The 22,256-nt window shown below is 41.3% G+C and overlaps 5 protein-coding genes across 5 annotated transcripts; 2 read left to right on the top strand and 3 right to left on the bottom strand.

Moving 5' to 3' along the window:
- Window positions 1–229: 229 nt before the first annotated feature.
- On the bottom strand, window positions 230–1,840 carry b2m (beta-2-microglobulin). The gene is made up of 3 exons (XM_037243771.1): window positions 1,610–1,840; window positions 834–1,109; window positions 230–654 (listed from the first exon to the last, which is right to left on the bottom strand). The coding sequence occupies exons 1-3, from the start codon at window positions 1,668–1,670 to the stop codon at window positions 641–643; spliced, it is 351 nt and encodes a 116-aa protein (XP_037099666.1). The 5' UTR covers window positions 1,671–1,840; the 3' UTR covers window positions 230–640.
- A 472-nt stretch (window positions 1,841–2,312) lies between these two features.
- Window positions 2,313–7,639, bottom strand: lemd3 (LEM domain containing 3). The gene is made up of 13 exons (XM_037243768.1): window positions 6,427–7,639; window positions 5,990–6,030; window positions 5,832–5,901; window positions 5,465–5,538; window positions 5,295–5,374; window positions 5,075–5,220; window positions 4,838–4,939; window positions 4,658–4,760; window positions 4,362–4,528; window positions 4,200–4,281; window positions 4,035–4,140; window positions 3,891–3,969; window positions 2,313–3,817 (listed from the first exon to the last, which is right to left on the bottom strand). The coding sequence occupies exons 1-13, from the start codon at window positions 7,619–7,621 to the stop codon at window positions 3,648–3,650; spliced, it is 2,415 nt and encodes an 804-aa protein (XP_037099663.1). The 5' UTR covers window positions 7,622–7,639; the 3' UTR covers window positions 2,313–3,647.
- Window positions 7,640–8,148: 509 nt separating this feature from the next.
- Window positions 8,149–10,222, bottom strand: tmbim4 (transmembrane BAX inhibitor motif containing 4). The gene is made up of 7 exons (XM_037243769.1): window positions 10,007–10,222; window positions 9,638–9,746; window positions 9,403–9,508; window positions 9,301–9,334; window positions 9,074–9,191; window positions 8,964–9,009; window positions 8,149–8,852 (listed from the first exon to the last, which is right to left on the bottom strand). Exons 1-7 carry the CDS (start codon window positions 10,095–10,097, stop codon window positions 8,646–8,648), a joined length of 711 nt encoding a protein of 236 aa, XP_037099664.1. The 5' UTR covers window positions 10,098–10,222; the 3' UTR covers window positions 8,149–8,645.
- A 323-nt stretch (window positions 10,223–10,545) lies between these two features.
- On the top strand, window positions 10,546–15,164 carry msrb3 (methionine sulfoxide reductase B3). Its single transcript, XM_037243772.1, has 8 exons — window positions 10,546–10,691; window positions 10,783–10,801; window positions 11,418–11,532; window positions 13,282–13,390; window positions 13,913–13,990; window positions 14,077–14,105; window positions 14,198–14,295; window positions 14,627–15,164. Exons 3-8 carry the CDS (start codon window positions 11,430–11,432, stop codon window positions 14,798–14,800), a joined length of 591 nt encoding a protein of 196 aa, XP_037099667.1. The 5' UTR covers window positions 10,546–10,691; window positions 10,783–10,801; window positions 11,418–11,429; the 3' UTR covers window positions 14,801–15,164.
- Window positions 15,165–15,409: 245 nt separating this feature from the next.
- LOC119117484 (protein BTG3-like) lies at window positions 15,410–17,389 on the top strand. The gene is made up of 4 exons (XM_037243770.1): window positions 15,410–16,520; window positions 16,576–16,713; window positions 16,915–17,083; window positions 17,231–17,389. The coding sequence occupies exons 1-4, from the start codon at window positions 16,351–16,353 to the stop codon at window positions 17,381–17,383; spliced, it is 630 nt and encodes a 209-aa protein (XP_037099665.1). The 5' UTR covers window positions 15,410–16,350; the 3' UTR covers window positions 17,384–17,389.
- Window positions 17,390–22,256: the final 4,867 nt, after the last annotated feature.

Consider the following 22,256-nt stretch of genomic DNA (forward strand, 5'->3'; position numbering starts at 1 on the left):
CAGAGCCATAAATACGCGGAAGTAGTGACCCGACACTCCTCTTTTTTGGTGTTCGGTTACTCCAGATCTTTTATTCAGTTTGGAATAACTTGATTGACTTGTTTTGGGGTTTGCCTTATATATATATATATTTTAGAATTTATTTATTAATCCATCGAATAATGTTATATATTAAAACATAAAGTATCAAAGTTTTGTATATTGCTCAATATTTATAAACACAGAAACGTAACACCAGATGTCTTTTTCTTTTTATTTGAAAATCATCATTGGGATAGGCTACAGTGCACCCGTGACCCAAAGCGGTACAGGAAATGGATGGATCATTACTTAACATACATATATCATTGTCATTGATCATCAAACACACATCATTGTTGAATGGATTATAGTGCAGTGACCAAAACCCGCAAGGTTAATTATGGTCATTATTTTCCTTAATGTGATTATTGCCCTTGAATTGTGAGTTTAGGAATGGGATAAGGAAATGACTGAGAAAGTCAGTCTTGAAATACTCTGAAAATATCCCTGGTTGAAGCCAAAGTGTAGCGTCACATTAAATGCAGAAAAAGGGTGAGTAGTGGCAACTTTATGATTCTGGCCGGATTGTGATGGAATGACATCGATGGCCCTTGCATCCTCACATATTGGCTTCTGTAAGAAAGCAAAACAAAACATTGTATTATTCTAACGAGAGCATCAAAATTTGCATCAAATAGCATTGATAGAAAATGTAAAATATAATCTATAACTATGCTCATATAATTTTACATGAAATATGACTACAAAAAACAGAAAATACACTACTTTCCATTGTGATCAATTTTACTCACCCCAGTCAATATTGCGGGGAGAATTTGAGGCATGAGTGACTCGGCAGAAATATTTGTCATCCCTCATTGGCATGAACTCAGCATGCTTGGTGAGATGGAAATGCCAATTCTTTCCGAAGCTCAAGTCGGTCTCATTGGCTTTTTGGAGCAACTCTCCATTCTTGAACAACTGGATGGTGATGTCCGGGGGATGGAACTGGCTCACGTGGCAGATGAGAATGTTCGGTTCTCCGAACTTTGCTGGCAAGTGACTGTATACTTGCACTGTCGGGGCCTCTGTCAGAGAAGAAGAAAGTCACTTGAGAATCGGAATTAACTAACGACATTCAAACACCTATCAAAAGTGTTTTTAATTAATCTCAAATGAAAGTTCAGATGTTCTAGTACGCTTTTTCTGACATGTTGTAGTCTATTCTTTTGAACAGGGGTGTGCAGACTTTTGATATCCGCTGTGAAAACTTAATTCCCTAGCTATGAACAAGCAGTTGTGGCAAAATATCTTTATTCTAACTTATTTTATTAGCCTTATCTTATTTTATTAGCCTACTTTGGCCTAGTAAGGAGTACGAACTACCCTACCATTGTTATCAAATGAGGGCGGAGCCACTTCAGTGGGTGATTTCCGAGAAAACGAAACTGAACTACGTTGGAAACAGGCACTCAATTTGTGCTCGATATTTTTTGTAATATTTCTTACAGAAGAATATACCTTGTTTATGGTTATTGGTTTAAGGGAAAAAACGATTTTGCAAAATTATGTTGAATCATATACTTACGAAACTTGGAGTTCACCAAGTAGACAGCTGTCAGAAAAACGAGGGCTCCCACGACCTTCATGTTCGAGGCCACCACAGATCGGATTTTTGTCGCAAATGCCACTCGAGAAATGTGCAGCTCTCACTTGAAGCAAGCAATATCGAAAGTAAGATTGGAACGAACTGCGCAGTTGAAATAGTGTGTTTGAGCCCGCCCACTGCGGGTGTGTGTGTGTGTGTTTCTTTTTAATTGCATCCTGGAAATGTGAATTTTCTGGTTTAACAAATGCGACGTCAACAATTCAGCTATTTTCAGTTTAACACATTCGCCATTTAAAAAAGAAAAGACAATTGTGATGGGCTCGGTGGAATTCTATTTGCTAATCTTTTCCTAATTTACACGGATTAAAAGATATAAAGTAAATATATATTTAAATTATGCAGTAATGGCTCCGAGAAATAAAATTCGTGCAGATTTTTATGTACGTATACATAAAAAAAAGCCTTACTTTTTTTCTAAAAATACTAAACACTGACCCCTAGTGGTCATTCGTCAAAACTCAATTCAAATCATTGATAAAAAGTATAATGCTACAATGTTAAATTAACAAATCTGTTGGATTGCATGTTTGGGTAGAGATATTTGTGCCCCCGCCTACCAAGAAATCTGAAAATCCCACTCGTTATATTTGCCCACCTCCCTCAAAAATTAAATAAAAAACAATTACCTTTTTACTGAAAGTGATCTTTATTGTTTTACACATCCTGACAATTGTCTGGCAGCGGATGTAAGGTCAATCCTTAATGGAAAGAAAGAAAAAAAAAAAGCTAACACATTATGTAACAGTTCTAGTGACATCAAATAGTACATCACCATGGCTGATTTAAAAAAAATAAATAGAGGAGCATTTGGTTTAATAAATCAGACAAAACTGCTACAAAATACCAAATCTCAGAAATCTAACAAAACTACATCTAGGGCCAGCTTTCCTTACCACCTTAAACCAGTTTCAACATTTCCCCACAGCGATGCAGTGCCCATCTTTAAAAAAAAAAAAAAAAAAGGTAACACACATTTAAGGCACGGTTGGGATGTTTGCTGCTAACTGTTTTGCACCAGGTTGTGAACATCTGTCAATGTGCATCATTCACACAACTGTACACTGCAAATACTGAATGCGACTTTCAACTCACTGCATTTAGAAACTTGATTTAGGTGCATCTTAGTTTTGATAAAGAGGTGCTGTATAAAAAAAAAACAAAAAAAAAAAAACAAGCAGTTATGTCTCTTAATAGAGCTTGGAATATTACAAGTAACAAACTATCAATGTATTTAGAGTGCTCCAAAGGTCACGGTGGCATCATTTTAAAAGGGGCGAGATAGTAGACGTTAAAAAAAAAAATAATAATCATGAGAGGGGGGGGAAAAAGGGCCAGACTTGACAGAGGTAAATAATACACTCGTAACATATAATATTGGATTACAACTGAAGAAAGCTTCGGGGCAAATGTACAAGACAACACTCCCCTGATTCTGATGTCAGGAGCACTGCAAGTTAAGATGGAGGGCATCAGAGGAAAGAAGGAATAAACAGTAACAATAAACAGCTGCATCAACGATTAAAAAAGGGGTTGAGGGGGTGCAGAGGCTTGTGTTTTGCTCTTAATGTAGGTTATTTCATAAAGCTTGTGCCGTCGTTCCCATGTATTTACAGCATGTCCTCATCGTCTGCTCATTCGTCACAAAAAAAAAACCCGGGAGGAAATCTGGGTTCCGACACGGAGGCGTACGCCCATGCATGCGGCGGCCGTACGGTATATTCTCTACGAGGCGCGGTCGACTCCGCCGACTGTGGAAGAGACGCGCGGTTGGGAGTCCTTGCGCACGCATTTAAACAAACCCAGAGGGAAAATAGTTACATCCGGGACAGTTCCGATACCGACATTTGTAGAAAACCAACACTGGAAAAGACTCTGGGAAAATAAGTCATATAGAAATGTAAAAAAACAAAACATTACGTGGTCCCTGTTAGAAAGGACCAACAGAGGGAAACACTTCTCACGAGAAGCCTGAGGAGTTGGCCGCTCCGCTCGTGGGCGAGCTGGCCGTAGTGTTCGTGGCGTTTGCGTGGAGGCTGGAGGCCTTCAGGGGTGTGTTGCAGGCCTTTGACTGCGGGAAGCGCTGGTGGTAGCGGTCCAAACGCAGGTATTTCACCGTCACCAGCTTACCTGTCGGTGCAAAAGTACCGCCAGTCACCGCTGGACTTTTTTTTTTTTTTTTCCACCCGCTGGTGTTACCTACCATTAAACCAAGAGCCATGAAGCGCCTTGAAGGCTTTCCCTGAGTGCTCGGCGGAGAGGCACTTCACGTAGACGCAGCCCTGTTGAGAAGAGTGGCTGTGAAATCACCGACGTCGGGGACGTGGCGGCGGCGGCGTGTGAATACCTCTCGACACTTCTTGTCCACCGCGATGTGGACGATGCCGCTGTTGTCGCTGCACTTCTCCAGGATGGCCTCGTGGATGGCGAGATCCCAGTTCTCCCCGACCTCCCTGGAAACAAAAGCATTTTGAAGCGCTCGCTACCGACGTCGGCAGAGCGAGGCACTCACATGACCGGGTCAAACATGTTCCGGATCTTCAGACACGGCGTCAGGCTGTTTGGTGGCGAATTCCGCCAGTCGAGAGTGAAAGCTGAGAATTCAAAACAAAACAGGTTTGACACCCAATGGGGATGAATCACGAGAGCCGTGACGCTTTTTCAGTGCCTTTACCTTCTCCCTGCCAAACTTTGGAGGTCTTGTCGCAGCTGAGAGATGGCTGGATCCACCTCCAAACAAGAAAGTCGGATCCCCCGATTCTCACACGCTCTGTTCGAATTCTGGATTCGTTGGCCGACAGAAATTTCTCGGCGCGCTCCCAGATTCTCTGCGTTTTCTTCCTACAAGACAAAACAAGTGTTTCTCACCTGTTCAACGGGACGAGCGTATGTGCTGGTTACAGAAAGCTAACATTGCTAATACAACAAGTCCCGTTGACATTTTTTTTTAAAACCCCCCCCCCCACTGACCGGTCCTGAGGTTGAACCAAGGAGTCTCTGACGTGGGGTATAGGCAGGTACGGCTGAAGATCTTGATTCTCTTGACAAGCATCATTATGGCTCTTTAGAACATCTGAACAACATTAAACACACAGTCAAGGTTATTTATTTGTTGAGGAACTTTGATGAGGCACAGTCCTTGCTTCTTACCGATGATCCTCTCCACCATGTGATACATCTGTCTGGTTTCCTCCTCCTCTCTCCTCCAGCGATACTTAACGTAGCACACCAGGCCCCACACGCCGCCGACCGCTGCGTACAGACATACAGGTTGAAACATGACGGGCATTCCACTTAGGGTGGGGGGGGGGAAATTCCTCTTAAATTATAATGACATCACCAGGCGAACATGGATGGCGAGGCTACGGAAAAAGGTTGACGTCTTACCGGCTGCCAGGAGGGAAACTCTGCTGATGACGGTGAGGAAAGCTCGGCGGAAGCGGCACGTGAAGGACATCCTTGGATGCGTGGATTCCAGCCAAGCGACCTCGGACACGTCGATTATTGTTTCATCGGCGACCTTACCGGACAGCCTACAAATTGCACGCGCAGAGTCAATACCCATGAGGCCATAATCAATGTGAAAAGATAAATTCCATTCCATTACCTTATCCCAACATCTTGGCCTGTCTTGATGATCCATTCAAGCGACGTGTAGACTAAGTCCTCGAACGTCGCATTTTGAGACTGGAGATTGACAATTATGAATCTCACCACGAGACGACACGACAAATTTCAATCATTGTGAAAACTGGCCACATTCATTAACGACTATACCGTCAAATAAGCAGAGGCTTCTTCTATGGACAGACTTCTGTTTTGATATTGCTGGTCTCCACAGTCATGTTGGCCTGTAGAAAACATTTGAGTGCTTTGTGACAACTTGCTCTTAAATTATACTAGCAAAAGGAAGGAGGTATAGATTGAACAGCACAGGGATGGAGCGCGGACCCCTGCGGGACACCATGTGAAACTTACATACGTTGGCAATACAGCAGTATGACAAAAACAATATCATTTGGGATTTTATGCAAGTTGATCACAAGGAGGTCCTTGATTACAAAAATAATAATAAATCCACTATGCTACAGAGATCAAACCAAATACTAACAGCAGCTTTGGAAAGCTAAACATTGATACCCACCAGCGATGTGCGCCAGATGATCATGGAGATCTACCAGCAGGTTCAAGATGAGGTCCCTAACGGTCTTGTTCTGTTGAAGAGAAGAATTCACATATAAAACAATCCAATCTCTGTTTTATATATTGCTGAGAGAGAGAAAAAACTAAAAGTGTACTTACATTCATCTGGTCGAACTCGATGCCAAAAGGATGACTCTTAACTGCGACAAAAGAAGGAATACATTCATAATAAATCTTAAAGTGAGACCACAAGCTCAACCGGTTTCAGGAAATTTGCTTTTTCTTCAATCAGAGTATGTTGGAGGACGCCATTAAATAAGTGATTCATCGGCCGCCTTATTGCGGCCGTTTAACCATCTGGAACTAGAAATCAGAATATAAATTTGCTTTGAGACGGAGATAAATCTTGTAGGTGTTTGAGTTACTCACATGTCGCACATCATCAACAGATATGGGTTTGTTTACTTGTGGTGCAATGGAACTTGCTCATATTATAATGCCTGTTTGGCTTGTCATGATTTTCTGTGGTCTCGTCTTTGTTTTCTATCAGCGGCACTCGATTTTAAAGTCGCAGGAGTGCGGGAATTTTTACTTACTGACTCCATCCACCTCTGACGATCCAGTGCCCCTCATCCTGAGGTACATGAAGCCCAGGACAAGGAAGAAGAGGCATGCAGCCGTGAGGAGAAACATGGACAGGTAGTGGGCACTGAACCCGCTGGAGGTGGCCACCTCTTCCCTTTTGAACTGCTGGAAAAGCTCATCTACCGGTGCAGAAGAAAGCTTTTCCTTCTGGGGCTGGCTGTATGAGTGGTTAGGGGTGGTGTGGTTGGAGTGGTTGCCGCTATAGGTATTGGCCAGGCTGCTGTACTTGGAAAATCGCGGTCTCAGCCCAATGCTGGAGCAACTGACGTCCTGGCGTTCGGCGTGGTTGTTCTCCGCTTCTCCTCTGTGGTTGTCGTTAAGCGACACGTAGATGGTCTTCCTCGGATAGCTTCTCATCGCGTCGTCGCTCTCAGCCCCCTCCTTCCGTCTGCTCACCATGTTTAGACTCCCGGGTGGGCTCGGCGCCTTCGCGTGGCCCCGTCTGGGCTCCAGACTACCCCGCTGTGAGTCTCCACCAAGGCCCCAACCCTCTTCCGCCGCCTCTTCGTCGGAGTCGGAGTAATTCCCAGCAGCTAGCTTACTTGTATGCAAGTGTGACGCCCTACTGCCATTTAAAGAGCGCGAGGACTTCTCCAGGCCCCTTTCGAATTCGTCCTCAGATTCATCGTAATTCACTCCATCCGCTTCGGTAGTCGTTTTAACGCCGGGTCCCCAGCACGAGGAGATCCGTCGGTTACCCCCAGGAGCCAACGTAGAATTGTTGCTGTTCAGTGGATTCCCCGCGCCATGTCGACTTTTCTCTTTATCGAGCTTTATTTTTAAAGCGGGGCTCCTCCGCGGCGCCCCGCCGTGGTTGAGAGCCTTCCTTATTAACGGAGCTTCGACGTCAGACTCGTCCGAGCTGAAGCCGAAAACGGTGGACTTCCGGCCCGGTCTCCTGCTGGAGCTCAGGTGCGTGACGTTATGGCTGGCTGGCCTGTCTCCCGCCGTGTTGCCGCCACTGCTGTTGACGGCCGCGCCGCTGCGGGTTTTGGCGACTCGAACTCCTCGTTGGTGCTCCTCGCGAAGCTTCTTGAGCTTTTTTAAATACACCGGCCGAGTGCTTTCGGTAACCGGACCCGGAGTGAAACCGAGGCGCTTCAATTCAGAGTAAAGCTCCTCGTCCGTTAACTGCGTTGACGCCATCTTAGTCCAACTCAAGCAAAGGACTTTAGGGCGGAAGTGACGTAGTAAATGTGACAGGCTGCCGTAATCTAATTGGATTAGACCCAAAACTTTGGCAGACGTTTAAAGTTATGACATCTCTGGGGGGAGGAAATAAAATGATTAAAAGATTTGTACTCTCTTTCATCAATTAAACTACTGCTTTCAGTATTTCTTTGTTAATTTATGACCTGGTAAATAGTTATTTGAAAAGAATAACGTTTAAGTACATGTCCCCAATTTCTGTGTTTGTATGTTCACGACAATATTGAAAATGAAAATAACAAATCTATCCATCAAGATCATTAAAAATCTTGGAAAGGCATCAGTACACCTTCTGGAATAATATAAATTGAAGCTATTTTTCAATGAAGAGATCTTCTCCACTATTTAAAATGCTAATTTCTGACAATATTTTTTCAGTGTAAACAAATGTCTCATAATATGCCTCAGTTGTACTCTGAAATTGCACATACACTTATGATCACGCAAAAGACGACAACTTAGTATTTGTTTGGTTTGACATTGGAAAATCTTTTATTTACCCCATAGTGAGAGAAGTTAAATTTCAACAAAGCCAGAACACAAGAACTGCCATTAAACCCACATAATGTACATAATCTGAATTAAACATAACATTGTTAATAGTGCAAGAGCACAATGGAATTGGATCAAACCTGCACAATTACATGTTAAATATTGCACATATACAGAGTACATTTTAAAGTGTTTTTAGAGCAATTATATTAAATGCATATTCAAAACAGACCTACAAAGACATTCCATTTCTTGTATTACAGCACATAACAGGATAACAGTAATCTGATCCCTTCAGAAGAGATTTTTAATTTATAACAATTTACCCACCAGATTTGAGTGTAAAGCGAAAGCAAAAGAATAAATTGCCAGTACAGCTGCCCACAGTGTTAAAACCAAGGGCGGCCATGTTGTGACAATCCGACGCGAGATTGAATTCAAGCTTTTCAAATTGGCACCGACTATTTTTTTAGTGCTTCTTCATCGAGTCTAGGATACGCAAAATGTGAAGGAAGAGGTTGACGATGTCCAGGTAGAGATTGATGGAGGCCAAGATATGCTCCTCGGGGGAGAGCTGCTTCATCAGCAGGTGGGTGTCGTAGATGATGAAACCGCAGAAGATGAACGCCCCGGTTCCGGCGAACAGCAGCTCTGTGCTGTCGCTGTTAAAAAACACCTGTAAAGAACACCGAGGCAGACCAAAAAAAAAAGTCAGTTTTGAGAAAGGGGGTCCTCAATTTCACTAAATTGAAGAAATGACTGACGCCGTGCAAGTAGAACCACTCACCCTCATAACGCTTGCAATCAGGAGGATCCACAAACAGGAAAAAAGGCTGCAACACAGAGCAAATCAAATACACTGCAAATCTCGTTTTTTCCCTTTTCGAGCCAACTTACCCTGCTCCCAGTTTAGTGAAATCTCTCTTGGATTGAAAAGTGTAAGCAGTCAGTCCAGCGAACACGGCACAGGTCAGGAACAAGGCTTGGAGCACGGTAGAGTATTCATAGAAGGTCACTGTATAAAAAGAGCGGCGCCGTTATCACAACAGTCCAATGGCTTACGAGTTTATAATTTTAATGTAGTGTCATTACGCCAAAGTACCACTGTATTCAGTTCTACTTACAAGCAGTGGCCACTGAGATGGCCTCCAGCAAAGTCTGCAAACAACACACGAGTCAATAAAAGTACTCAGAACTCTGGAGATATAGAAGAGCTTATCACTTACAAATACAAACAGCAGGTAGAGGTTGACTGGATGCTTGTGTCTGTAAACAGCCAAAGCCAGAAGCAGGACCAAAGATCCCAGAGCGGAAACCAAAACAACAGCAGGGCTGCGGAAAAGAACAGGTAAAACCCAAGTCCTGTTTATAAAATGTCTCCAGCCAAAAATGGCGCTGTTGTGCAATGGACTCTCATAATAGGTATTACAGCCACCTAGCGGTCCAATTTGAGGTGCTCACCTGGCATGAACAAAGTCCTTGATGGTTTGAGAGAACATAAAAAGGGCAGATGTGCCCGTCGTCAGAATGATCTGCAAGCTTAGGAGAGTGTACACCTTCCGCAAGAAATCTGGAAAAAAAATTTAATTAACAATACAATAGATGGTTTCCAATAGCTTGTTCCCACCCACAAAACCTGAATGGCAACATTGCAGCGCTAATATAGACTTTAAGGTTAAACTAAACAAATACAAAGACTATCCATGCAATCGAGGTAACAATATGGATATTCTGGAGGAATATATTCCCGTTAGCTACACTGTCAGGTGATTCGGCAAACATTTACGCTAGCTAGCGGCTAATTTCCGTCAATTGTGTAACTTCACATACCCATACGTATCTGTACGCTGGCTGTAGCGACATTAGTGCCATAGTTGAAGTCATCTTCAATCGAAGATCTCGGATATTTTTCACAGCTCATCGTTAAAATGGTCCAGATGTCTTTTTGTCCTGAAAACGGCAGATTATAAACTGAGGACCGATGTGGAGCTCGGACGCGTAGTTATGACGTCATCAAATTTAGTAAAGGAACTTTTTTTTTTACACGAAGCTTTATTGAAAATTTCTAATTATTGTATTTTTCTTTAAGGTTTATCCTGTTTAGCGCATTCATTTTGGTTAAAGCCTTTGTGTACATTTTAATTCTTTTTTTTATTATTATTATCAACTTTCTCAACAGCTAAGCTAAATCATTAAGATTAAACAAATACTATTTCTTAACAAATACATTTACAACGTTTCACATTTTTATCCCGTTGACAAATATTGTGCACATCCTGATTTTAAATAAAGCTTCTAAACAAAAACAGATACGTCGGGACCATAAATGGACACGTCCTGCAACCGAAGCTGCGCTGTTGCATAGCTGAAAGTGTCGCGGGACTTGTTACCAAGCTTGTCCGGTTGTGTCTGTCCCATCTCCGGCTCATGTTTCACCCAGTCCCCGGCAGACTGTCACTAGGTTGTCGCCGCCGCTTTTTTCTTTACCTCGCATTCCTGCTATTACTCCCTACTGGTATGTGTCCATATTTTATTGACGTAATAATGCTGATGTTTAGTTAACAGTATCGATACTGCTTTTCCAAAATGATGACTTTGCATTTCAGGCTGCAAAAGGGGCTGCAGGTACGTTAATAACAATGTCATAAACGCAGAGTCGAGCGATTGCTTTTGTCTACTGTACAACATAAATGGGATTCGATGTTTTTTCATTTGACAATATAAAAGTTATTATTGACGTGGTGGACTTTTGGGGACGAAGTTGAACCGATTACACACCAAAGTCTCTGCGTTTCAACATGGCGACTTCTCGATGACTCCAGCTGTTTTTATAATTTTACCACTAGATTTATAGAACAGTATACTTGACTCTTACATACTGTTAATTTTACATGCAGACATAAAAAAAATATTCAGTGCCAGTCTGACATTAAGAGATGCTTTAATAAAGTCCTGCAGGAGCATGTTTGGCACCTGAACAAATGTGACAACTCAAGACAGCTTCTCCACTGCCCCATAAAAATACTGTAAACATATATTAGTTTCCAAAACACAACAATGCTTCTCGGATGGTTTACGTGTAACACTACACCTCTCTATTCATTTAGCATGTGCCGAGCTATTAATATTAAAGTCGTCCTCGCCTCGAGTTGGGCTCTTTTCAAATTAATATCCCAAAAAATTAGTCAAAGTAGTCCAAATATTTTAAAATAATCCAGCCTACTCTTTTGTCTTTCTTTAGCGTGACTATCTCATGGCCGCCTTGCTCAGACGTGGGCTCTTCCTGGCCTTGCCCCATCTCACAGGGCAAGGCAGCAGCTCAGTCTGCCACCCTGCGGTGTCGGCCATTCTGCTAGGTAGAGTAAATTTTCCTGCGCTTTAGTAGTACACGGAAGTCCGACCCCATTCCATGACGCTGGTCCAATTTCCAAACGCCATTTTCCACCTATCCACCCATTTACATTCTCATTTGCACTAAGATGGAACTGAAGCGAAAGACTTTAAATTTGACGAAAACATTTGTTCCAAAACCTCAACATATAGAAGCTACCGTCAATTAACAAAATATAAGAAACCGTTTTATTGTATTATTAACCTAATATCTACAAACTTGTAAATAAAGCCTTTGTCTGCCGCCATTTTGTCTCAACTTTTATTCGTCAAGAGAGTCTGCACAGTGTTTGTTTGTGACCTAAACTCATTTGTCATCTTACCATTTTCCTTCTTTTAAATCTCAGATATCCAGCCATCCGTCCGCTAACAATTTACTTCCTTTCTAGGTGTGCGTTCCGAGTCGTAACCATCGCTTTCTATGTGTTGCATGAACCGGGACCCCCCCCCGACAACCCCGCTCAGTTATCGTGACCTTTTACGTGTTATCTCTCCTTGTGTTTGCTCCTCTTCATCCAGCCCAGGCCTTGTTGTAAGCCCTGCTGAGGAGGGTGTTTTGATTCTAGTGGTGGTTGGAGTATCGCTTCAGCAGCCATGTCAGGCTTCAATCTTCTCCATCTAATAAGCAAGAGTCAGCCTGTGACTCTGAGGTCCTGCAGTCTTCCCTCAGGTCCACTGACTGGGTGCCATGTGCCTGCTGTGCTCTGCCTCTCTTTCTTAAAAAAAAAAAAAGCCTTAACATTTGGCTGTTGTGTCAGCATGTCTTAACAGTACCAGTCTGTGTGTGTGTTCACAATAATGTGCTGCTTTCACTGGTTTTCTTAATTTTAATCAAACCTCCCTGGGAAAAGAAATGATGCTTGGGAGTTTCCATGTAGATCTGATCAAACTTAAATTCAAGTAAAGAGGCTTAAATTTGTCCCAGTGAGGTTCCCAAATCTTGCACAGTTGAGTTTTCAAGTATTAAAGTGGAACCACAGGTCACAAACTGGGCATAATGGTACTTGGATTAATTTTTAAATCCAGAATAGTTGGGATAGAAAATAAGTATGGCCTAATTATCAATCAGTCGATTTCTGTCAATTGTGTGGTGGTTTTGATTGTTGATTTGTGGCGTTTTGAAGCAATTGAGGCAAAATGACGTGCAATGCTCGGCTGCAACCAGCAGAGGCGCTGTAGAGTTGATCAACTAGGTTGTGGTGCAGAGAAGAAAAACACATAAGAGGTTCAAATACACTCAAATTCTAAGAAACAATCCGTTCAACAAACAAAAAAACAATAATGATTGAGAAATCGTTAGCTGAGCAGTGCTATTAGCGCAGATGCTAGCCATAAAACAGCAACAAACACCATATTTGATTGTCGTGGTAATGAATCATGGTTACTCCAAGAACGAGTCGATAATTTACTTTAAAAAAAAGCTTTTTCAAATGAAAAATCAACACTGATGTATGCTAACGCTTTAGTTTCATGGCTGTTTGTGTTGTTCGTGGTCTCACGCGTAGAATCTGGGCGCTAACAATACAAACCAAACGGTTCACTGCTTTGCTTCCTTGCAGCTTGCACGCATTGAGTGGGTTTGATTTTCAAGGGATTTTTTTTTTTTTTTTAAATAATTACACAAATAAAGCTTCAGATCATATGAGCAGAAAAATAACAGTTTTAGTGAAAAGAATAATCGACACCTTAATCGCTGACTGCAACGATTTCCGTAGGAGCTGCTCGAACCAAGAAGACATGGCCGGTGACCTTCTCTCAGGAGGAGATGAAGAAACGTCTCACGCCCAAGCAGTATCATGTGACCCAGGAACGAGGAACAGAAAGGTGCGGGCCCTGAATTTAAGGCCGATTATTGGTTGTTGTTGATTCTTGAAGCAACTGTGGTAAAGGAAACAAACTATATTATTATAGCAATATTTTTAAATACATTTTTCATGTATGTGTACGCAAATTTAACCAGCTTCTGTTTTTATTTTTTTAACAATTGGTCATTTAATCAGATTTTTTTCCCCATTAGTTGTTACTGTTATGTTTTGTTAGCATAAAAGCCAACGCAAGCTAGCCCTCGAACATCAAACTCCACCCCCCTTCTCAGTACGAGAACACTTTTGTTCATTTTTTTAAATTATCAATTATAAGGGCTATTCTTTATAGCTAATAATAAAATATTTTTATTTTTGCACTGATACCCCTGTTAGTCTGGTATCTGTGTTGCTGTTTCGGAGCATGTACCGGAACCAATACTGGTGGAGAATTTTTATTTTATTTTTTTGGTGCAGGTACCATTGAGTCAAGTACTATGTGTACCTTTTCCACCTCTGCCTCTTATACAAGATTTCTGCACAGTGCCTTCACAGGAGAATTCACGGACCACAAGGAAGATGGAACCTACATGTGTGTAGTCTGCGGGGCAGCGTTGTTCAGGTAAGACCTTACTAATGTTAATTATTTGTTTTGTATTTATAGCCTTGAAATATTTTGTCATGCAAATATTTCCTTTTCTTTTTCAGTTCAAAAGCCAAATTTGACTCCGGATCAGGTAAGAGCAATCTGAACGGCCCAAAAATAAATGTAACCACAAACTGACTATATCACCACAAGATGACTTTCTCACTTATGACATACATGCAGGTTGGCCTTCCTTCTTTGACCTTGTGAAACAGGATTCCATCGAGGTGTCAGATGATTTCTCCTATGGGATGCACAGAGTGGAGACTACCTGTGGCAAGGTACACTAACGGCACTTTATACTACAGATGAGATGCCAAGGGTTTTCCCACTAGATTAATCTCAAAACAATAAATCACTTATCAAGATACTTTGGTGTAAATAACACAACTTTGGTATTTGGTTTACGTTTAACCACAGAAAATTGCCTCTTCCCCTGTCCCACTCTCATATGGTGTTCCACAGGGTTCAATATCGGGGCCCCTGCTGTTTTCAATGCATTTGCTACACCTAGGTTCCAAAACACATTTTTATTCTATGGTTTTTGAGTCAGCATTGTGTGTACAAGCTATATTTCCTAAATCAGCTAAGTAGCTCTTCATTCTAATGCAGTGCGGAGCCCATCTCGGCCACCTGTTCGATGACGGTCCAAAGCCCACCGGGAAACGTTACTGCATCAACTCGGCCTCGCTGGCTTTCCAGTCCAAAGATGCGGAGGGGGCCTCCGGCTCCACCTCCACAGGTGCCGCCGCAGACTCGATATCTGAGGGAAGGACAGAACTTTAAGAACCCAGCAAGAATCCTATATAGTGTGTGAGTCAGTGGTTGCATAGACTTATTATAGTTGAATCAATTTGCAATTTTGAGCTAAAGCAACACGCACAAAAATCATATGTCAAAATAATACTGACCAAAACTATTAAACTCATGTTCACTAATAGGAAAACGTACTCAAAGATAGTTGCTGTCCTGTTTACACAGACACACAGCTGCTTATTTTTTAATACACTAGAGTCTATTTTGAGTGCACATTTGATGCTTTTGGATTGTGTTTGATTTGGACACTATTTTGTATTTCTTCATAATGAAAATTATTTTTTGGCACAGCTTGAAGTGATGAATTGATGAATAAAACAGCACAAAATAATATGACTTTCTCCTTTTATTTAATATGATAACTACATTTTATTTGTGTAAATTATTGTAATATTAAAAACAATAATGTTATTGAAATAAATAGGCAGAGCATAGTATAAATTTGTGGTGTCAGTAATGAATTTTTTAAACAAATTTATCTGAGTTATGAGATACATAAAAGGTAACATTTCTAAAATAGCAAATTAAATCAACCAAGATAGCTTTTAAATAATAGTCTTGCATATAATTTATTATTTCTTGATTTTTCCCAATTTGTCCTATTGTGCAAAGTTGTGGGAGGTCTACTCACAATATGATTTTTGAAAAAAAATAGCAATATGCATTGTTAATATCACTTATTATACGGACCCACTTTTGCTAAAACTTTCTGAAGTTAAAAGAGAAAGAATTACAAGGAGATGCATTTCTGCTGTTCAGTGAAGAAACATTGTGAATGATGCAATATAGAAAAATTCTGATAAATTTAATTTTTAAAGTACTTGCTCTCAAAGCGATTCTTGAAGGTTCTTAAAAAAAGGAATTTAATAATAATGAATTACCTGTTGTGTTTATGAATTTAGGGTTTTATTTTTTTTACTTACAATTGTAAAGTAGTAGCTTAAGGAGATATGTTTGTAATAGAAAAAAAAATAATAATTGGCCAGTCATGACTTAAATTTGACAAAACCCCGGAATATTTGCAACAAAGGCTACTGCAAATTTTATTATACAACACACACAAAGCAATTCCTAAACGCTATGTTCACCAGGGTCAAAGGTCAAAGACCGAGGCTGCACATGTACCTCTGCCAAGGATGCTGTTGTTTTTTGTTGGCATGCAAGTTGACAAAAATAAAATATAATCATGGAAGAATGAAAAAAATAGTTTTACAACCTTCTGGTGGAGCAACACGAGAAGTTTGAGACTAAAGGACATGAAAAGGGAGCCGGAGAACTCAAAACGACTCAAATCTGCAGACTTACCTTTAATGTTGAACACTTGATCTTTATGATGCATTTCTGGCATCATAAAGGCCAACTTTTAACTTGTAACTCTCCCACATTAGTTCTAGTCCACATGCTCATAATTTCATTTTCAATATTTTACACTGGCTAGGGGCAATAGGCGCGGGAGAAAAAAACCCCGACAAAATGGAAGCATATTTTCAAGCCCCGATCCATTGGGCACATTTCAAAATATGGAGCAAGAAATAACCGATGCTGTATTTCCATTAATGAAGACGCTTGTTTCCAAGGAGGTGGAATTCCAAAAAACGGAACTCTTTATCCAGCGCTTGAGCTTTGCCTTGCAGAAGAAATTTGAGGGCCACTGGTACCCCGAAAACCCGAGCAAAGGAGAAGCGTACAGGTACTGCAATAACATCCAATTAAGTTAAACCAAATAATAATCGACGTCTCCATAGGTGCATACGAGTTAACCAATACAATCGTAACGATCCGGAACTCCTTCGTGCTTGTCATGAGAGTGGTCTGAAGTTTTGTGACTTGCGACTTCCCCTCGATTTCACGCTGTGGATAAACCCTGGTGAAGCTTTTTGCAGGTGAGTGATTCACTTCCAGGTGGTCCAAGTTGATTATCGTGAGCTGCACTGACATCTATCGGTCAGTTGTTGTAAGTGCAACAAAAAGTCTTCAAAGTCAAACGGCCAATCTAATTTAAATTTAGGATTATATTGAGGGGGAAATGAGCAAAAAAGCTTTTGACTGTCATGTTATGTCTCCTTGTATGTGATTATTCTTAGAATCGGTGAAGAAAATCCTCCATTTTCAGTAGCAACTGTGGCTGCCATGTATAAGGAATACCTCGCCAAGAAGTTGTCAAACACTCAGGACAACGAGATGTTCGACTCTTGTTCTTCCTCGGATGGCGAGGACATACATAATTGTTTTTCTATCAACAACGACAAACAGGTATTTAATCTGCAGTGAACCCTCACTATTGTCAATACTCATCGAGATGCTCAATAAATTGCCTATAGCTTCACAACATGGCGGCAAATCACTAATTTAGATGATACTATGACGAATTGTTCATTCATTTGTATTTTTTGGTCTTAGTTGAATCCACTCGCTCCGGCCTGGTATCCCTCTGGCTTTCCGGAACCTACTCGCTCCCGCTTGAACTGCAGAGCAACCAAGGAAAAGTCACATTCTTTAAATATTTACAGGCATTGTCCAACTGCTTCGGGAAGGAAAATAAAAATGAAATAAGAAACAGTCTAGTTTATCTTTAATAGTTTGACTGTACGCAAAAAAAAAACTCTCCACAAGTTGTAAATTCCTGTTGAATGACTAAAGCAATGTGGTTTACAGGCCTAGAAACAGACATTTTTTACGAGGGTCAAGTTGACAGCAAAATGTATTTTTCCAGTGCAAAGGCTGCAGCGGGAGTGTCCAACTCATTTTCATGGCAGGCCACATGGCAGTCATGGGTTCCCCCAAAGGGGCCATTATGACTCATATAAATGTATCATAATAGAAAAATCTGACTTTACAGTCTTTTTTTCCCCCCTTGAAGATTAAAAAAAACTGAATAATCCAACTTTATTTATTCCACAAAAACTGCATTTTGAATAATATTGCATTTATGGAACATGAATTAAGCAGCAGCTGTTATCAATCGCAGGAGGCGGCCATTTTGTTGCCATTGACTAAAAATGACATCATAGTTGTAGCCACCAATCACATCTCACCTATTTTCTGTGATGTTGGCAAGCAGAGCTGGGGAAAAAAAAATATCTTGGCGGACCCCATCTAGCCCCCGAGCCTCGAGTTTGACTTTCACACAACAAATCCACAGGTTGTTGTGAACAATTCGCTGAGAGAAACTCAAAAGATCTCTCCGCCGAATGTTGATTTACGACACACCGGGCCCGTGTTTGACGCAAAGCATGGCAGGAATGTCTCGGCCTTGTTGGAAATGTTTCTCCTCTTGGAAAAACACTTGGCCGTCGAGGAAAACCTCACAGGCCTTTTTTGCGGTTTACTGCTACTGTGGATTCCGAGTGGTTTGAGGAAATAGACTGAATTGCTTGTACCTGACTGGAGAAATTCGGCTTCCTCTTGCCAATTGCAATGTTTATTTGCGCGGGAATCAAAACATGTAAATCATTCAAGAGGGGCATATTTTCCAAAAAACAATACGTAAGACATTTTCCAACTAAGCAACCGTGTGTGGAGAGTTTGAATACAGTCCTGTTTTGTTTTTTATCAGTTAAATAAAAGTATTGATTTGCAGTATTTACGTTGCACCAAATTTTTCACTGATGCAAGTAGACTGCAAAGGCAAAAAAAAAATAAATAAAAATTATGATCCGTGGCTTTATTCAGGTTCATAGCAACATGACATTACCCTGATGTAAGTGGACTGTAACGATCTATTAATAGCATCGTGGAGGTCTGCGTGTGCTGGAACCAAGTGGGGGGTGGGGGGTGATGTCATCGCAATGGCTTGCACACTTTAAATGTGGGATTAGGGAAAATTTAAACATCCGCCCGCTCAGACAGGCCTGGAACATGTGAACAAAACAGGCACCTAAACAGACAACTTTAAAGTGACTGGGACTCCAGTTTCCATTTAATAACTCATGTTTTGTGTTTTATTTTTTATTTTTAGTGAAGTAAAACAACAAATATCACTGTAATTTTGAATTTCGGTCGTTATGAGGTAAATCACGTGATTATGTTCTAAGACCAGTAGAGGTCGCTGTTTGCTTTACAGAAAGTGAGACTTGCTTAAGCGGTTTGTAAATGTTAACAGAAATATTTTTTCCAACACTTTTTTGTTTATAGTTTTTAATGAAAAAAAAAAAAGAATTAATGGCAATATAAGTAGTTTGGAAAAAGGAATTTGGGTGTTTACCACATGCACGCTGACGGAGTCCTCCTGAGACGCACTTAAACGTTGTAACGTGACCTCTGACCTCTGGGGGGCGTGGTGTCTGGATTCCACAAATCCATTGGAGTTCATCTACAGTGCTTACAAAAAAAAAAATCTCTATCAACTTCCTAAGTGCCTCATCCACAGGATGTGCGCCTGACACTTTGTGACAGAAAACACACTTTAGGTTCTGCACTGCTGTTAAAGTCACTCATTTGTTTTAATGGGATTTTAATCAGGAGCGCCATGTAAAAAAATTGCTGCACATTAAATTAGGAATGAGTAGTCTGATTCCAGGACTGATTAATAGGCACACCTCCAATTTCATGTCCTTTAAAAACATTTAACTTCTCAAGCATGTTGGAGCATATCAGCGATCGTCTGACAGGACAGGCCTCTAAATCTTCAAAGCTTCCTCCTCAGGTTTTTTTTTATTGCTTTTTTTCCACATTCCAGTGTCCCTAATCTTCATGGATCCTGTGTTTTTGTGGAATGTAACACACTGCAGTGCCCCGCCATGTACGAGGAGAAAATAGTTTTGACGGGATGCAGTCAAGGAATGCAGCAATTTGACTGTTTGGTTTGTTCACCATCGTTTTGCGACGTTTTCAATGTCTAATCTGTTTTAGTTGAAGGGCATCTCAGGGGGTCTGTCGAACCACTCCCAATTTTTTTTTTTTTTTACAAGCCCCAAAAACTATTCCGAAAATTAACATTCAGCATATGTTCCCATAAAGTGACAGAGGAATAGCAGGAATGGCAACTGTATAAAAAAAAAAAAGTCTGAAAAAAATAATCTGTTTACCGTATTTTCCGCACTATAAGGGGCACCTAAAAACCTCAAATTTTCTCAAAAGCCGACAGTGCGCCTTACAATCAGGTGCGGCTTGTATATGGACCAATATTGAGCCACTACAGCAGGCGTGTCCAAAGTCCGGCCCGCGGGCCAAATGTATATATCTTATATATGGACAAAGTTTTAAAATGGGCCATTCATTGCAGGTGCGCCTTATAATCCGGTGTGCCTTATATATGGACAAAATTTTAAAATGGGCCATTCATTGGAGGTGCGCCTTACAATCCGGTGCACCTTATAGTGCGGAAAATACGGTATAGCATTACGAAGACATGATGAATTTCATCGAAATTTAAAAAAAAAAGATTTATCAAAATGTTCCTTTTGGCATGGTGCCCCAGGTATGGCCACCCCTGGCTACCACCTAGCGCCGCCCCTGCTGCTCAATATATAATCCATATGTTTTTTGACATACTGTATTTGCAATTGTACTCAACACTCCATATGCTATTACGGGTTAATCCCACATGCAACGCACACCCTATCCGACCGCCTGACATCTGGATGGCTTACTTTATCTCCCGGCGTCTATATTTAATGTGTTCATTCCATCCCTGACAGTGTGGAAGAACACAGACATCGTCCTCCACATGGAGATGTTGTCCTTGAAAGCGTAAAAAAGCGGGAGCCGAAAGAAACCGTCTCCTCCGTTTCATTGACTTGAAAAGAAATAAACGCGGGGGCGCAATGCCCCCCGGAAATCTTTTCCGAAAACGCTTGTAATCCGAGCGCAGATAGAAATAGGAATTCTTAAACAATCCTAAGTGTTTGGCAGATGGCCTCTCAGCACTGTGCGCCGTAAATGCATGACATATGTGCCGCTGCTTTGAGAGAGCCCGGGAGGGACATGTCTGGAGGCGAGACTGTTAAAATGGACTTTGGGTGGCGCGGCGGTCAAACTCTCATCTGTTCCCGAGCTGTGAATAGGTCCTTTTCTTGCCTTGCCAAAAGCACGGCCAAGAATGTGCATGTTGAAGTCACAGTTGCTATTAGCAGTGGATGCAAAACGCTATGCGCCGAAAACCACGCTGTCCATCATGCTTAAGTTGCACTCGGATGCGTTATACCAAAATTAAAGGGTAAAAAGTTGGCCACCATTTCCTTGTAGCCAACAAAATGCAGCAAAACATTTAAACACACACACACCATGTGTTGATGACAGCCGTGACTTGTTTCCAGGAAATGGAGCAAAATGACTTTCACTTAGAGAGTTAGCGTATTGCTAACATACAATTGACAACACCAGAGACGGGCTAACATAACTAGCATCAACATTGCACATGTAAATAAACAATAACAATATTTACAAACATATATTATTTATCGTCTGCAAAGAATGACTGTCACTGAGTGACTAAATTAATTAAACTCTTCTTTGTATATTATGCGCAGGGGTGTTATACTGCCTCCTAGTGGCTAAGGTGATCACACCACAATGCTTATTGAATGAATGAAATTATAATGCACAAATTGTTCAACTCTATATTCTATCTTTTTTTATGAAGAAGACATTCATTTTTTAATATTTGTTCTTGTGGGACTGGAACAGATTAATGGCATTTCCATTCATTTCAATGGGGAAAAATGATTTGAGATACTGTATTTGTTTTGGAGTAAAAGTTTTCAGAAAAGTAAACTACACCTGAAAAAATCGATTGAAGTACTTCCCACCAACTGCGTACAACACGAAAAAAGACTCTCACAGCAGACGCTTGACTGGCTTGGCTGGGTGAGCGTCACATCACTCAGACTCTTTCGGATGTATTTATTTAGCTCGGGCAGCATTCCAGGCTGGAAAGGTGGAAAGTCTGAGATGACACGAGGGCTCGCAAAGCGCAATAACATCTTTACGTTCTCGTTTAATTGCGCTTCAACAAGAGGTCAGGCTGCACATGTTCGCCATGCACAAAAACCACCCTGAAGGTTGCCGAAGGAGCTCCGCGGCCCATTGATTGTATTGGTTTGATGCCGACGCCACTCAGTCTGCAGAGGCGGGCCTTGCACAGAAACCCCCTTCTTTTTGGGGGGGCTGTTTTTATGAATGAATACTCGCCACAAATGAACCCTGCTCTCTCAGTGGAGTCATTGTCTGCATGGGAGCGAGTAGTTACACCACCAAATATTTTGATAGCGTCGTGGCTCCGTTAAGCTCACTCTGGCTGATCATTTCACTACTTTTACTCGCACCGGCCAGGCTGTAAAAGCATTTGGAGGAGATGGTGGGATCGTGGGAAAGGTCGTGCACATAAGACACTTTATTCTTTGTTTCTCTTGTTCCTGGGTACGTAATTGATCTGCTTGCGCGTTCAAGGCGGAGAGCTTCAAAGTGGCCAGTGGCCTTTCCACAA

The sequence above is a fragment of the Syngnathus acus genome, chromosome 23, assembly GCF_901709675.1.
Source record: "Syngnathus acus chromosome 23, fSynAcu1.2, whole genome shotgun sequence".
NCBI lineage: Eukaryota > Metazoa > Chordata > Actinopteri > Syngnathiformes > Syngnathidae > Syngnathus > Syngnathus acus.